Here is a 15,478-nt window from a genome sequence, read left to right as displayed (position 1 = left end):
TTTAACACAACCATTTTAATGGATATTGGCAACATAGGGAGAATGTATATACAGCCAGGGAAATTGTCCAATCCCTTTTGCAGCACCCTCCAGCATTTTGAGTTTCTTATGCTATGTTTCCATTCATTTCCAGTCTGCTGAAGAAAGTAGAGATGGCAGAAACCCTGTTAAGGACATCACAGACAGAATAATTGATCTCGTCAGTAAGCGAGATGGAAACAACACTTTCATTGCATCAGTGGCAGAAGTCAGAGTGCAAAGACGACACACCAATAACCGAGCAGGTGAGTGTGAATTATCCAACAATTACATTTTTACATGAGCTTAAAGGGACCCCCCCAGGTGGGAGGCGGGAAGCTGAATCTCATTTATTTCAGCTCTGGAGACCGTCTGCTCCCCAGATACTTGCATCAGAAGGTGATGCCTGGTATCTCTTCTGTTTAAAGGTCACACTTCCCACTTTAATGTAATGACTATTTCATATAGCACTTTTCTTCCAATGCTACTCGAAGCGCTCCACAACTACAGTGAGTAGTACGCAGCCTTGTACATATCATTTTATAGGTACGGTCCCTGCATTGATATGCTTACAATCCTTGTTTTGATGCCTGAGGCACAGGGAGCTGTTGACTTGCCCAAGGTCACAAGGAGCTGATACCGGGCGTGCCTGGTCAGTGTCATTGTTTTCAGAGACCGTACCTTTACTTACTGAGCCACTTCAAAGTGGAAATACTAGTGCCCCTTTCAACAAATTAATCAACAGGCACACAATTTGGTGCTCAACATTCTATGCAGGAAAAGATGGACCCAAAGACATAATACCCTGCAGATGTTTGGTTTTGTTTGATGTTGCAAAAGGATCGCTGTGCTTGAAGTCTGACTCTCATTCTGCTGGCAAGAATTGATACTACTTTGTATAGGAATCATACTTGAGAATTGGATGCGACAGTGTAGGTCATTCATGTCCTTTCTGTTTGTAGTCCAGTGCTTTTTTAAGACCTGTCTGTGTCACTTGATTGAATCGACGTTCCAAATATAGCAAGTTAATCGGAAAAATGCTTCACCACTCCGATTTTGCTTTAATATTTTGTATTTTTTTATTTAATGATATTCATTTTTAAAAGTACATGCCACATTAAACTCTCATCGTCACATTCTGTTTCATCTACTTTAGTGCATTAGGTTCACATGTAAATCATTATTTCACATCCCTCCAGCATTAATAGAGTTAACGGTTGATTGTATTTCCTGCGGCCAGATATACTGTAAGTGATGATGGTGGCTACTGATGAATCAAATCTAAATTCTGATTATTACAGTGGTAAATTGCAATGTCATGGTACCAGCAGGATGCAGAATAGTGCATTTAAAATGTAAAAAAAACTCTTTAATGTAGTGTCTCTCAAATACTAATTACTTTGTCTGTCTCTTATAGATTTCCTGGTGCCATTATTGAGTTCCATTCTAACCGTGGCTTGGATTTGTTGCCTGGTAACAGCCTTTTATTGGTGTATTCGGAAACGCAGAAAGCAAAGTAGCCACACTCACACCGCATCAGAAGACAACACAACAAACAACGTGAGGGAGCAGCTGAACCAGATCAAAAATCCCATTGAGAAACATGGAGCAAACACTGTTCCCATTAAAGACTATGAGAATAAAAATTCCAAAATAGCAAAAATAAGGACACACAATTCAGAAGTAGAGGAAGATGACATGGACAAGCACCAGCAGAAGCCCAGATTTGTAAAGCAGCCAGCATACACACTGGTAGACAGAGATGAAAAACCACCCAACAGCACTCCTACAAAACAACCAAACTGGACAAATAAACAAGACAACAGAGACTTAGAAAGTGCACAAAGTTTAAACCGAATGGAATACATTGTATAGCAGACAGCAGCGCTGCCATGCAGAGCCTGTGGCTGTCATTAAGGGCTCAGAGTTTCTAGTTCTTAAACTGTTGTGTAATATTTGAGTCTAAGGCTATTATTTACTTAGAATCCCTGTGTTAATTTAAGTTTTGACAAGCTGGGGCTTACACTGGCAATGATAGTTGCTGTGGTTGGCTGGAATACCAAGTGCTGCATTTCACATCTATGCAAAACTAGTCAAAAGTGCCCTAATGTAAATTCAGCTGCAGCTGAAACATGGAAAGACATTGCATAGCCTTTATTACCTTTTTTTTTTTTTTTTTTTTTTTAGCTCTTATTTTTGCTTCAACTTTTTTCGACAGGTGTCCATAATAATACAGTCTTAGAATAATACATTTTATTTATATTTATTAAATATTTTCTTTTGTATATTGGTTTTTATGGAGACGCATACAACTAGTTCTGTATTTGAAAGTGCCTTTGCAGCTCAGAACCACAGCAACTATCAAAATTAAGTTTATTATTTATTTTTTTTATTGTATTTTGTGTTGGGAGGGGGCGGGCGGGACTGTCAGCTGTCGCTGGTAAAATGAAGAAATGTCAAAGTAGAAGTTTTGTATAGACCTGTAAATAATTCATTTTTTTTTATTAATCACTGTGTATATTTGATTTATTAACTTAATAATCAAGAGCCTTAAATATCATTCCTTTTTATTTATATGTATGTGTTTAGAGTTGAAGGTTTTTGATAGCTTTGTAAGCTTGTGGCTTCTTCATTGTTTTTATTTTATTTTTTTTCTTGTTACATGTTTCCTATATGCCAAAATTAAGGTGTTCTAAAATAGTTTATTTTTTAACAATAGAACAGGCTTACGTAAATGCCTCCAATGCTGTTTTTGTACGATGTCAAATGTTCAAAACACCTTTTTATATAGTATCACTTTAAAACTTTTTTGTAAGTTCAGACTGAGACAGTTTTGAGATTTAGACGTTAGAACAATCTTTGCTGCTTTTGGCTTTGATAAAAATTGTTTAAAAAAAAAAAAAAAAACACTACAGAAAAAAAAAAATACTTAGTGACCGGCAGATATTCTGCTACAAGGCAGCGCAAGGGAACAAATTGAGCTATAACTTTTATGTACAAGAAATGTGAGTGGTTGCATGTTAAAAAAATATATATATATCAAATTAGCGTGTGATGTTGGAAGCACAGCAATCTTATTTTGTAAATTGTGATTTTTTTTTTCCACCATGAAATGTACTACAGAACCACTTGTAGATATGATTTTTTTTTTTTTTTTAATCTACTGATACTAGGGAGTATTCTAATAAGCTAGTTGTTGAATACTTGAACAGTAGAATGTCCAGTGATCACTGTAGCTTTTCCATACATTACACTGCCTGCCTTAACATTCAAGTGCATTAACAACTGCAGTATTGAAGGCGCCTGCAAGGCACTGCAGAGCAGCAACACGCCGCAGGCCTCTCAAGTACGGCAGCTGTTAAAGTGCTATTACTATGTTTAAAATATACAACCAAGGCTGAACATAGTAATCTCATTGGTTAGCCACTGAGGTCCTGAAGATACCCTGTATTGTGATATTAGTGTTATATGAACCTTTAAATGCATCTTTGATGTGTTGTTCCTGGCAATAAATTTTGAAAAGTAATATTTATTAAATTTTTTTGTATGAAAAAAAACCTACCATTCTGACTTCATTTTTAAAGTATTTTAGTCATTTGGTACATTATTATACTCGGTCACACGTACATGACATTTCAGGGGTGCAATGTGTCGCTTGAATGTCAAAATGCTGTTCTATTGCAAAAAGCAGTATTTCACTACAATAAAAAACAAACGGATACATTACATTATTTATTTTTAATGTAGCCATAGAACGTATACAAATATTCTAATAGTCATATAGCCACATGATGCCTATTGTAAAATGATTGAAATGTCCATGACTTCTTATCAAGATGGGATTGGCAATGGTCCATTGTCCTGAATTTGTAGGGAATATCCAGGCACAAAAAAGTGATAAAGCGTACACTGTACAGCAAATACAAATACCACTTCTGAGCACATTCACATGTCTTGACAGGTCTGTAAACCTGCCTTTCCTTATTTCTTAGCATACAATTCTTCCACTGCAGCCAGGGATTCTGGGTAATGACATGCAAATGAACACTCCATGTGTGACTTTTCTTCTCGTCCATTGTAACATGGGCCACTTTTAAGCTTCTGCCTGCCGTATCACACAGCTTTTCAGCACAGCTTGGGTTAAAGTGCATGACCAGTGCAACCTCCCAGGCAGCTGTTTCAACCTTTTGCGTCTCATCAATGTGGGGTCCCAACTGTAAATGGGCAGGAAGGACTACGTTCGGGGACAGCTTGGCTTTGCATTATTTGGAATGAATCTGGTGTGGTCTGGTAATATACAGGAGGAGGAGTTGGTAATATACAGGAGGAGGAGTAAGCTACTTGACAGATAAATTGTAGCCGGTTTCTTTTTCAGGTTTATAAAGGGCTTTTTCAGGTTTATAAAATATATATATATTGAGGCACATGTGCGACGGACTGGGAGATGGCTGCTTAAGCTGAGAGCTCCTCCGATCCCCAGCGCATTTATATAAATAAATACCAGAAAAACCCACCCAAACTCAGCGCAAAATATACCCTCAGCAGCATTGAAGCGGCGGCTATGCCCATAACTCGGGCCACGACAAAAAGCACGAAGAGAAAGTCCCTGGATTTGAGATCCTATTTCTGGCACACAGAGCAAGTAAAGGCCAGGGACGAGAGGGCCATGTCTGCAGGGGGGAGTTCTGACACAGATTCCACGCAGGGCAGAGGAGACCCAGAGGAGGATGCGGGGCTGCAGCCCGTCCTAAGGAAGGACATGACTAAGTTCCTAACGGAAATAAAAGACTTTTTCCGTAGTGAAATAGATGGACTGCGCAAGGACATACAGGGCATAGGAGAACGCACCCACGAATTGGAGCAGCAGATGGATGTCTCTATGGAGTGTCACCAGCACACGGGACAAGAATTAAATCACATAAAACAAAGGCTGCTCGAGCTGGAAGAGAAGCAAGAGGACGGAGAAAACAGGGACAGAAGGAACAATCTCCGGCTGAGAGGCATACCTGAGGAGGTCACGGACATCGAGGACTTTGTGGAGAGGTGGATGGAGTCCCTGCTGCCAGATAAGTCCCCTTCTGAGCTCCAACTGGACAGATGTCACCGTGCCTTGCGAGCGAAACCTCTTCCCAACAATCCCCCACGTGATGTCATCCTGCGCATTCACTATTTTAAAATAAAAGAGGCGCTTAGTAAAATCACAAGGGCATCCCCCACCCTCCAATTCGAGGGATTGAAGCTGGCTGTTTACCAGGACATCTCCCCCACTACTCTACACAGACGACAGGCACTACAGCCCCTTACAAAAATACTGAGAGAGAGGGGCATACGTTATAGGTGGGTTTTTCCCTTTGGACTCCTCGTCATTAAGGATGGCAAAGCCCGCACCATAAGGCATCTTGAGGAGGGGGCAGCACTCCTGCAATCCTTAGGAGTTGGGGACAAGCTCCCGCAGCAATCAGAGCAGCGCCCGATTGCAGAAACCTCCTGGACACGAGTGAGCAGGGCGGCCGAGAACAGGAAGACCAACAATAAAAACAAACCCTAAGGTCGGGAGGGGAGATTGGACTGGATATTACCCCCTAGTTATACCCCCGATTCTCCTAGAGGACACGTTGCCCCCTAGAAGTGACAGTTATTGGCTATAGAGACTAAGTTTCTTTTTCCAACCTGTTGCTGCAGTTTGAAGCAGCTCTCAAGTTATCCTCCTGTGTAATGAAAGATGGCGGTCCCCCGTTAGCAGCATAAGAAGCATCGTGTTACTGTCAGGGGATAATGGCCCCCAAGATGGCGCCTTCTGCAGCTACACTGAGGAGCCGGGGAAGAAGCGGGAGTTTCTCCCGGGGAAACATGGCGCCCCTGCAAATGGCGCGAACAGACTGCTGCCAGGCAAGTGGGAGGGAGGGGAGGAAGCGGGGGCGGAGTTTCGGGAGGAGCAGAGGAAGAGGGAGGCCCCACTCACCCGATCCGCATGCAGCAGGATCTGACGTCGGCCGGAACAGAGCGCCCGGATATGACGTCATCGGCGCGCCCGGACATGACGTCATCGGCGCGCCACCGGGAAGGGAAGGGGAGAACTGCCGAGGACCCGAGGCAGAGGTACGCGCACTCCTCAGCCGAGGGTCCCGTCGGCCAGCGGGAGGGGGGCGCTGAGACAAGGGGAGGGGAGCCAGAGGAGAGGCTTGGCGACACACTGGGCAAGGCAGCCCCATATCACAGCAGGGGGAGACGGCAGAAGCTGCTGACACGCGGAGCATTAGGCTCCACAGATAGAGGGAGAGGAGGGAGGGGGGGTGGATGGAGGTTGAGAAGGAGGGCAGATGAGGAGAGGGTAAGAGGGGGGAGAGAGGGCAAGGAGAGGGAACTGAGGGCAGAGAGCGGAAGGGGAATGGTAAAGAAAGCACAAAGGAGGAGTCAAAATTACAAAAGCAGGGAAAACAAAATTACAAATAACAACACAGGAAAGAGGATAGGCAGCTAAATGAGTTAAAACAGGGGTAGCACAACAGGTTCATTATCCCAATCAAGGGAGTGGAGGGGGGAGGGGGGGGGGGGAAAGAAGATAAAGTTTCAAGTTGAAGTTGAAGTTTCGAAACAAGTTGGGTTTCCCAGGAAAGCTGGGTGGTAGAGTTACTTAATGGTATACTTTATGTGGGTATTTAGTGACACATCAGATAATGCTCCACAGCGCGGGGGGGGTAGGAGGTAGCTCCGCTCTCCTGGTAGTAGGCATGGGCCTCAACCACACTGACCTGGATACATTGGGGTCAGGTGGGCAAGACCCGGGGAATGTGGACTGTCTCCAGAACTGGAGCCTTGCAGTGATGAACGGTGAGGTGGACGCAAGACCACGGGGTCCCCGGGCACATGAGCTCAAACCAGCAAGGGCTGGCATAAGCTCAGAACAGTTTATATTGTTGTCTATTGTGATGCTGTCTATACCACATGTTGTGTTGTCTCCCCTGTCTGTTTTTGTGCGTATCCCCCTCCCCCCTATCCCGACCCCCCACATGGAGCGACTGCAGGAGCATTCGGAGTCACGCTGTCTAAAGGAATCTCAGCCATCGTCCGGCAAAATCACCCGTATGAGGGCACAGAATAGGGTAAGCAGATCTATACACACTCCCCAATGTCTGTAACCTGGTTATCCCAAAATGTGAAAGGCTTTAATAGTCCGCAGAAGCGGAGGGTTGCCTTTTCTGAATATAAGAAAAAGAAAATAGATGTTTTGTTCCTACAGGAAACACACTTCCGGGCCAGACATAACCCCAAATATTTAGATGCCCAATACCGACAGTTTTACTTAGCCTCAGCAAGAGAAAAAAGGAAGGGGGTGGCTATACTCCTACACAATAACTTCCCATTCAAAATAGAGAAGATTAAAAGGGATGTGGGAGGCAGGTATCTGATTCTGATAGGGACGACACAAAACAGTAAACTGACATTGGCCTCAATCTATGCCCCGTGCGAGAATGACCCGCAGTTCTTTAGATCCTTTTTCGCCATCCTAAGCAGGGTCGCAGAGGGCAGTATAGTACTCGCGGGGGACCTTAATAAACGGTTGGACCCAGATATGGACAGAACACAGACGAAACATAGGGACAGAGTGGACGGGGTCACAGCTCTCCGACAGGGGATCAGAGAGAATCAGCTGGTGGATATTTGGAGGGAACAACACCCTGGGGAGCGGAGTTACACATTCTACTCAAACCCACACGACAGCTACAGCAGGATCGACTATTTTTTGGTGTCGGCTAGACTGGTCCCTCAGATCACCTACTCAGGGATACATGATATTTCATGGTCTGATCATGCACCGATTGAGCTGAGGTGCTCCCAGATTAAGCTGATCAGCCCGGGAGCAAACTGGAAACTAAATGAGTCTTTATTAAAGATCCCAGAGACCGCTCAACGAATTAAAACCGAGATCTCACAATTTTTTAAAGCTAACTCCGGCAGTGTGGAATCTCACGTCACCTTGTGGGAGGCTCACAAGGCTACTATGCGAGGGGTCCTGATAAGCATAGCAGCGGGTAAGAAAAAAGTGAGGGAAGCCAAAACAAAATTATTACGGGAGAGGCTCCATGAGCTCTCTATACAACATATCCAATCCGGGAACGCAGATACATTGAAGGAGTTGAAGGACGTTAGAATAGAGCTTAACATCCTCCTCACTTCCCAGGCTGAGAAAGAACTGAGTTGGACAAAGAGGAAATTTTTTGAAAAATCGAACAAGCCAGATACCATGCTAGCGAGGAAAATTCGCAATAAACAACACAACTACACAATCCATGCGATTAAGACTAGAACGGGAGAGATAACAGCCAATCCCAAACACATAGTCGAGGAGTTTAGAGCATACTATGCAAAGCTATACGATGGCCAGAAGGTTCGGCATAACGCTAAAACAAATAAGGCTTTAGGCGAATTTATAGCCAAAGCAAACCTACCAAAACTGACAAGGTTGGAGCGGGAGTTCCTAGGTAAGGAGTTCACAGCGGAGGAACTAAAAGAGGTAGTTGTTAATCTTAAACCTGCTAAAGCTCCAGGCCCAGATGGATTCTCTAACCTGTATTATAAAAAATACATAGGAATCCTGTCCCCGCACTTGCTGAGGATGTTCAACCATATTTTGACAGGGGGCTCCTTCTCAGACATGATGTTGCAAGCGTCCATCTCAGTGATCCATAAACAGGGCAAAGATCCCACCAATTGTCCAAGCTATCGGCCAATATCTTTAATTAACTCAGATATTAAAATTTACTCCAAATTACTGGCCAATAGATTGAGTTCGATTCTGCCTAGGCTGATTCACCCAGATCAGGTTGGCTTCATCGCAGGTAGGCAAGCGGCCGATAATACTAGAAGGATAATTGATACTATAGATTACATAAATGCCAACAAGATCCCGGGGATGATTGTAAGCTTAGACGCGGAAAAAGCCTTTGACAGAATCGACTGGCCATACCTGGATGCCACGCTTGCAGCATTTGGAATGGGGGAAACGGTAATACAGGCAATCAAAGCGCTGTACACAAATCCAACAGCGCGGGTAATCCATCAAGGGTACCCGTCAGACTCGCTGCACATTAAAAGTGGTACAAGACAGGGCTGCCCACTCTCGCCACTGTTGTTCGCCCTATGCATGGAACCACTTGCAAATCACATTCGCAGCAATAAAGACATCACGGGAATCCACATTCGGTCTCAGGAGTACAAAACCGCGTTATACGCCGATGATGTTATCCTGACACTGTCAAAGCCCCTAGTCTCCCTACCCAACCTCTTTGACCTCCTGGACAAATTCAACTCAGTTTCGGGGTTTAAAATCAACCAATCAAAATCAGAGGCGCTAAGCCTAAACCTCCCCAAAACTACCGAAAAACTAGTAGAGATTAACTTCAATCTGAATTGGCAACCCAAAATGATTAAATACCTGGGAGTTAATCTCACGAAGGAGGTCAAATCACTATATAAAGCAAATTATCCCAAACTCTTGCAATCTTTGAGAAGAGAGCTGAAGGAATGGGCGACATTCGGGATCTCATGGATTGGAAGAATTTATAGCGTGAAGATGAACCTTTTGCCCAGGCTCTTATACCTTTTCCAGACACTCCCCATACCCATAGATAGAGCGGAGATAAGTGACTTGCAGGCTCAGATCTTTAAATTCATTTGGCACAATAAGAAAGCTAGGATTCCAGCAAAAACACTGATTAAACCCAAAACAGCAGGCGGATTGGCGGTACCTTGCTTGTTCTCATATTACAAAGCGGCACAATTGAGCCAAATTATCCAATGGCACGTAGATCCTGAGCGCCGTAGATGGGTGAAACTGGAGAGCGAGCTGTGTGCCCCATTGGACATTCAGAATCTGATTTGGTACCCAAAATTTAGGTTAAAGAAAATCTTGAGACCGCTATCCTCAATAACTAACTCACTCTCGATTTGGGAAGATACTAAATTCAAATGCGCCTTAACTAAGAAGTACTCCTTGATGACACCACTATTCGGCAACCCAGATTTTGCTCCAGGGCTGGACGAGGGACACTTTATGGTTTGGAAGCAGAAGGGTTACGGGAGGTTGAGGGATCTGGAGGGCATGAGCACTATTCAAACATTCACGCAAATTCAGGCTGACAAAGGCATCCCCAACACAGAATTTTTTAGATACCTCCAGATCCGGGCATTTTACACCAAATACAAGAACCGTCCTAAAGTGACAAATTTTGAATCGCTCTGTGCACGAGGGCACAACATCTCGGGACTTACATCTAGATTGTACAGAGAGGTAGTCGATCCTGGGACCGGCCCCAACACACGTCTTGACTACATGACCCACTGGGAGAGGGACTTAGGGGAGACTTTAGAGGACGAAGACTGGACAGACATACTCGAGGCGACAGCAAAAACATCGATTTGCACGACATTGAAGGAGAACTCATATAAGGTGTTAATGAGGTGGTATCTCACCCCAGTTAGATTATCAAAATTTGTCGCGGGTTACTCCCCCTTGTGCCCCAGACAATGTGGAGAGCCCGGAGACCTGCTGCACATGCTGTGGTCTTGCCCTCGACTGCGCCCAATATGGGAACAGATTCAGAATTGGCTGGAGAGGATCTTGGGCCTTGAAATTCCTCTAGACCCCTGGCTATTTCTCCTGAATCGGCCACTAGAGGGCCTGTCAAGAGCGGGGAACAAATTAATCGCTCATTTTGCGACGGCGGTGAGGTGTGAGACAGCAGCATTGTGGAAGCAAAATACAACTCCATCGTTAGAAAAGATTCGGAATAGAATTTGGTTTGTTTGCCAGATGGAAAAGTTGACTAGTTTGGTCAACGACACTGGCGCAAATTTCCAAAAAGTCTGGTTCCCCTGGTTGGTACAGACTGACATCACAGGGGTGAGCAATGCCACCATTTGGCTGTAATAATGGAAGGTGAGTTCTCCTTCGACGTGTTCCGGACGGTAATAGGGGGAGTACGAGCCCCAGACACAGACCAGAGAGGGGACGTGGCAAGAACAGCCCAACACTGGGTTGCACGGCGTGAGCCGAGAGTTCCGAGGAGTTACAAGAAGCTGTGGAATACGGGTCAACACCCCCTCCCCATCCCCCCCTACCCCACCTCTGCCCCCCCCCCTTCGTGTTACCCCTTCCCCCCCCCCCCCCATTTCCCACATGTGTCTTCCCCGATGTGGCGCAACCCTTTCCCCCCTGAGTCAACGTGTTATGTGTAAGAGAATCAGCAAGTTATGTGGCAACCTCAGCTAATATTGGCCAAAAAATGTATTTACACCGCTGTATGCTTGGAAAACAATGAAAATAAAAAGTTGAAAAAAAAAAATATATATATATATTTATTGACCACTCGTGCACTCCTGGTGTAATCTATTAAGTTGAGCCCCCCTTATTCATCCATGATATTAGTCGGGGGGCCCCCCTGCCGGATGTAATCCAAATCACATGGAAAAAAAACCTTATTAAATCGGTATACAATATAAAGGTGAATACAAATACTTGCATATTTTAACAATTTTAAAACCGCAAAACATGAAAAATGTTATGGGTTTTTTTTTAAATAGATCTGTGTAAAATAATACTGTACAAGATAATACTGACATGCAATTTTTTTTTCTCTCATCCCCTCCTCCATCCACCCCCCCCCCCATCCTCCTCATCTGTCACCCCCCTCCTTTTCGTATACCCTCTCCTCATCTATCATCCCCGCTCCTCACCCCTTCCTGCTCTCACCCCCTTAATATCTGGCTTCGTTGGAGGACCTCTGGAGTGGAGCAGGGCGGTGGCAGAGGCGGGCAGCGGGAGAAGATGACTGCTGCCCACCAGAGCAGAGCAGGACGGCGACAGTAGCACACCAGGCGAGAGAGGACGACGGCCGGGGAGGAGAACGCTGTTGCATCGGCAGACGCCAGAAGTCAGTGAAGACTTCCGGGTCTGACCACTGGGGCGCGCTCCTCCAGGCCGTCGTCCTCTCTCACCTAGTGTGTCTATATATGTAATTAAAAAGGACCCATAGAATGGCGGCAACAGGAAAAAGCAAAGTGCACCAATTAGCTGCCCGTTCGGAATCACCCCAGGGCCAGATGCTGTGTCGCAGCCTGCATGCAATACTAATCATCAAGTACAGTAAATAGACAGCACCGAATAAATGCAATGTAAGGATATGTTTGAGTGGAACAGGGAGGGATCCTGTACCCTCCACAAATATATAATGAAGTATAGGGAAGCCCCCAGCACTCGGTAAGAACAAGGTAATCTTGGAATAAGGCAAATCAGATTTTAATATGATACAATGTGTGTACACAAGCACGCTGAGTAATGAGAAGTGTAATCTGTCACATAAGTAAAGTCAAAATCTAAAGGGAATGCAACATGAGGGAGGAAACTGGGTGGGGGGGGGGCTAATGGTAGAAAGATAAGGAAAAGGAGGGGGGGGGGAGGGAAATAAGATGGGCAACGTTTTGGGGGGTGAGCCCCTGCAAGCCCGTTCCCAGAGATCAAAAGATCAGTGGTACTTCACTTAAACCCTGTTGCATTCCCTTTTAGATTTTGACGTTATTTATGTGACAGATTACACTTGTCATTAGACTCAGTGTGTTTGAGTGTACACACATGGTATCATATTAAAATCTGATTTGGCTTATTCCAAGATTACCTTCTTATTGAGTGCTGGGAACTTGCCTATATTTCGTAATACTAATCATGTTCCGACTTTGCTTATTTAAAGGTTGGTAACCTATTTTTTTTCTTCTAAAACTAATGTGGGACAGACTCTTGTTAAGCAAACAAATGTAAAAAAATTTTTAGATTCTTTATTTTGCCTTTTACGTTAACACGTATGCAATAACAAACCGTAAAAAAGACATGAAAATTAGGTGGAGGGTACAGAACAGAAATACAGGGGTGGGGGTTAAAACAGCATTTTACCTGGTTATCGCTTTTTTTTGAGAATTGAGAACCATGAGGTCTAGGACTGTGGTGTACCCAGAGAAACCCCATGGTGGAAAAAACATTATTCATGGCTACTTCCCCGGTAGTTTTTTGGGGCCAGTGGCAGATGACCGTTACCAACTGGCCACATTTATTCTCCCAAAAATAAATTGAGTGGCAATTTCAACTTACCAAAAATACCTGTAATCAGAGGTTAATACCTACTGCACCAGGGAGTCCCCAGAAGTAAGGTACGACTCTAACACAGGGAGTCACACATTTCTGCTCTAATAACCATAAATGCTTCACTCCCTCAACTAACATCAATCCCCTAGGCAGCCAAAGGGACCGCAATGCTTTTGCAAAGTGGTGCTGGCCCTTCTGCCTGAAGGGGCTAAATCAACTTTGGCAGTGGGTTTGTAAAATGTAAGCTGTCAATAAAAACAAACCTGCTTTTACTCGCCTGATATAAACATAGATCAAACGGATTATTTGTTTTCATTTGAAGGCACAACAGAATAACGCTGCTTAGCAGGATTCATGTGTGATGTATGGCACACAGCTCTCTGTGCAGGCCCCATTCACTGCAAATATTCCGTACATTGCAACCGTTTATGATGCGCATGCGTTAAAACGACACTATGCATAAAGGAATATAATCATCCATTAAAAGAGCAGGAGACTGTAATAGTTTAGTATTCTTACTGAGAAGAAACTGGAAAATGAAAATCGGGGAAAAAGCGAAGGGTGTCATCCAGTCTCTTTTCCCAGAGAACGAGAGAGTAGAAACACATGGATTCATACTTCAGTTATCTAGGTTATTTATTTTTCTCGTTTCTTTTTAAAGTACATTTTGAACATGTGAGGGCCTATGCACTTTAACATTACTTGTGCTGTTCTGTATTGTATCTTCTGTCATACTGGGATGCTTAGAATGCCAGAATCACAAGATTAAAAAAAAAAACTCGCATCTCCTACCGTATATCTAAAAAAGAGCGGCCCAAAAACTTGTGGCCACACCAAATGCCAGGGTTCAGTTTTCCATTTTATCGGCTGTATGATAATTATAATAGTGTCAGCAAGGCTGGGAAGAAGTACAGGAAATGGAGTATGGGAAGTATCCCACTGCTGGTATATGTTTATTCTTTGCAAAGCATGATTCATCTAACGAACAGAAATAGACTTGTTTTCCCAATAAAAAAACAAAAAAAACTTAAAAGGATCCACGTTTCATTTAATCATAGCTGCCATAAATGCATTTATTAAAAGAATATATATATATATTTAAATAGATTTACATTTGGTAGAGAGACAGTCTGGGAATATGGTATATATATCACTTAATAGATTTATTTTAAAGAAAACCAACCCCAAATTATACAGTGTGGAAACAATCGTACAAGGAGCAATAATAAGTGTTCTTGTAAGTAGTTCTCTGTTTGTATCTATGAACACTTAATATAGTTTCTCTGTTCTCTGCATTGTCAAGAAGAGATGGAGAAACCCAACAGCCATCTTAGTGCAAAACACAATTGTAACCTAAGCAAGAAACAGGAGGACAATCTATTTCTGAGTCCTCTGTGTTACCTTCTCGGAATAAAATAGCTGTGCTGTACCTTGTTCTGCACCAGGACTTTCAGATATGTCCTTTATTGATGTATACTTTGTACACCATCCTCTCTATTAAAACAAACACACATGTGCCGATGGTGTTTCATCTCAAGTCACCCATTACACCCCTTGGTGTTTGGGAAGGAAGTTGCTTTGTTTTCTTAAAGAGTAAGAGAGGGGGAGAGAGTCTGTAGCACTATTTCACAATGAAGTCCTTGCTCGGTCACTTTAAATAAAGTGCAGATCAAACGCTGCTGGGTTTTCAGATGATGTCAGCTCTATGACTACAGTACTAGTTCTAGTGGGGGTTTGGAAAGCCAACATAAATGTCTCTAAATACATTTCATCACTCCAGAACTTTGTTTAGGCAAGTTTTTAAGAATTTACAATGCAGAGGAGGATAAGAAATATGGCAATGTAGATGTCACCTGAAGTTCAATGACCTTCCTTTGTTTCAGAGCAATTAAGTGGGATAAGTTCTTAAGAGACTTTTTGGGGGAAAGTTGTCAATGTAAGGATTCCACCATATTTAGGATCTATGTCCACGGACCTGTGAGAAGTGGGAGACCTTGGTCAATATCAATGCAACCATTAGGAAATGTATATACAGAATATATATATATATATATATATATATATATATATATCCCTGTACCAAAAGTTAGGCTGAAAACGTATTATAGGACACATTGTCAATGCATGTTCTGTCACGTACAAGGGTGAGTGTGTAGGCAGCACTACATAGAAATAAGAAGTAATACATTATTAGTAAGAACGACTTACTTTAAAAGAGAGACATAAAATATTTTTTATAATATAATTATACAAAGAAGATACATGATGGTAGGGTTACTGTTCCCTTGACAGAAAACAACCAGCATTGGCTGGAACAGACTAGAT

The 15,478-nt window shown here is 43.4% G+C and overlaps 1 protein-coding gene across 2 annotated transcripts in view; it reads left to right on the top strand.

The window, feature by feature from the left end:
* The window catches only part of JAG1 (jagged canonical Notch ligand 1), a 37,492-nt gene extending 33,811 nt beyond the window's left edge, over nt 1-3,681 (top strand). The window contains exons 25-26 of one of the 2 annotated variants that reach the window (XM_075596043.1): nt 134-284; nt 1,436-3,681. In XM_075596043.1, coding sequence (XP_075452158.1) covers nt 134-284; nt 1,436-1,893 — 609 coding nt within the window. In that variant the 3' untranslated portion in view covers nt 1,894-3,681. The remainder of the gene's footprint in view (nt 1-133; nt 285-1,435) is intronic. The other variant, XM_075596044.1, reaches the window with a different exon arrangement.
* Nucleotides 3,682-15,478: the final 11,797 nt, after the last annotated feature.

The sequence above is a fragment of the Ascaphus truei genome, chromosome 4 (assembly GCF_040206685.1).
Source record: "Ascaphus truei isolate aAscTru1 chromosome 4, aAscTru1.hap1, whole genome shotgun sequence".
Lineage (NCBI taxonomy): Eukaryota > Metazoa > Chordata > Amphibia > Anura > Ascaphidae > Ascaphus > Ascaphus truei.
The sequence above is the reverse complement of the archived record's forward strand: the minus strand, read 5'-3'. Positions and strand labels throughout refer to the sequence as shown.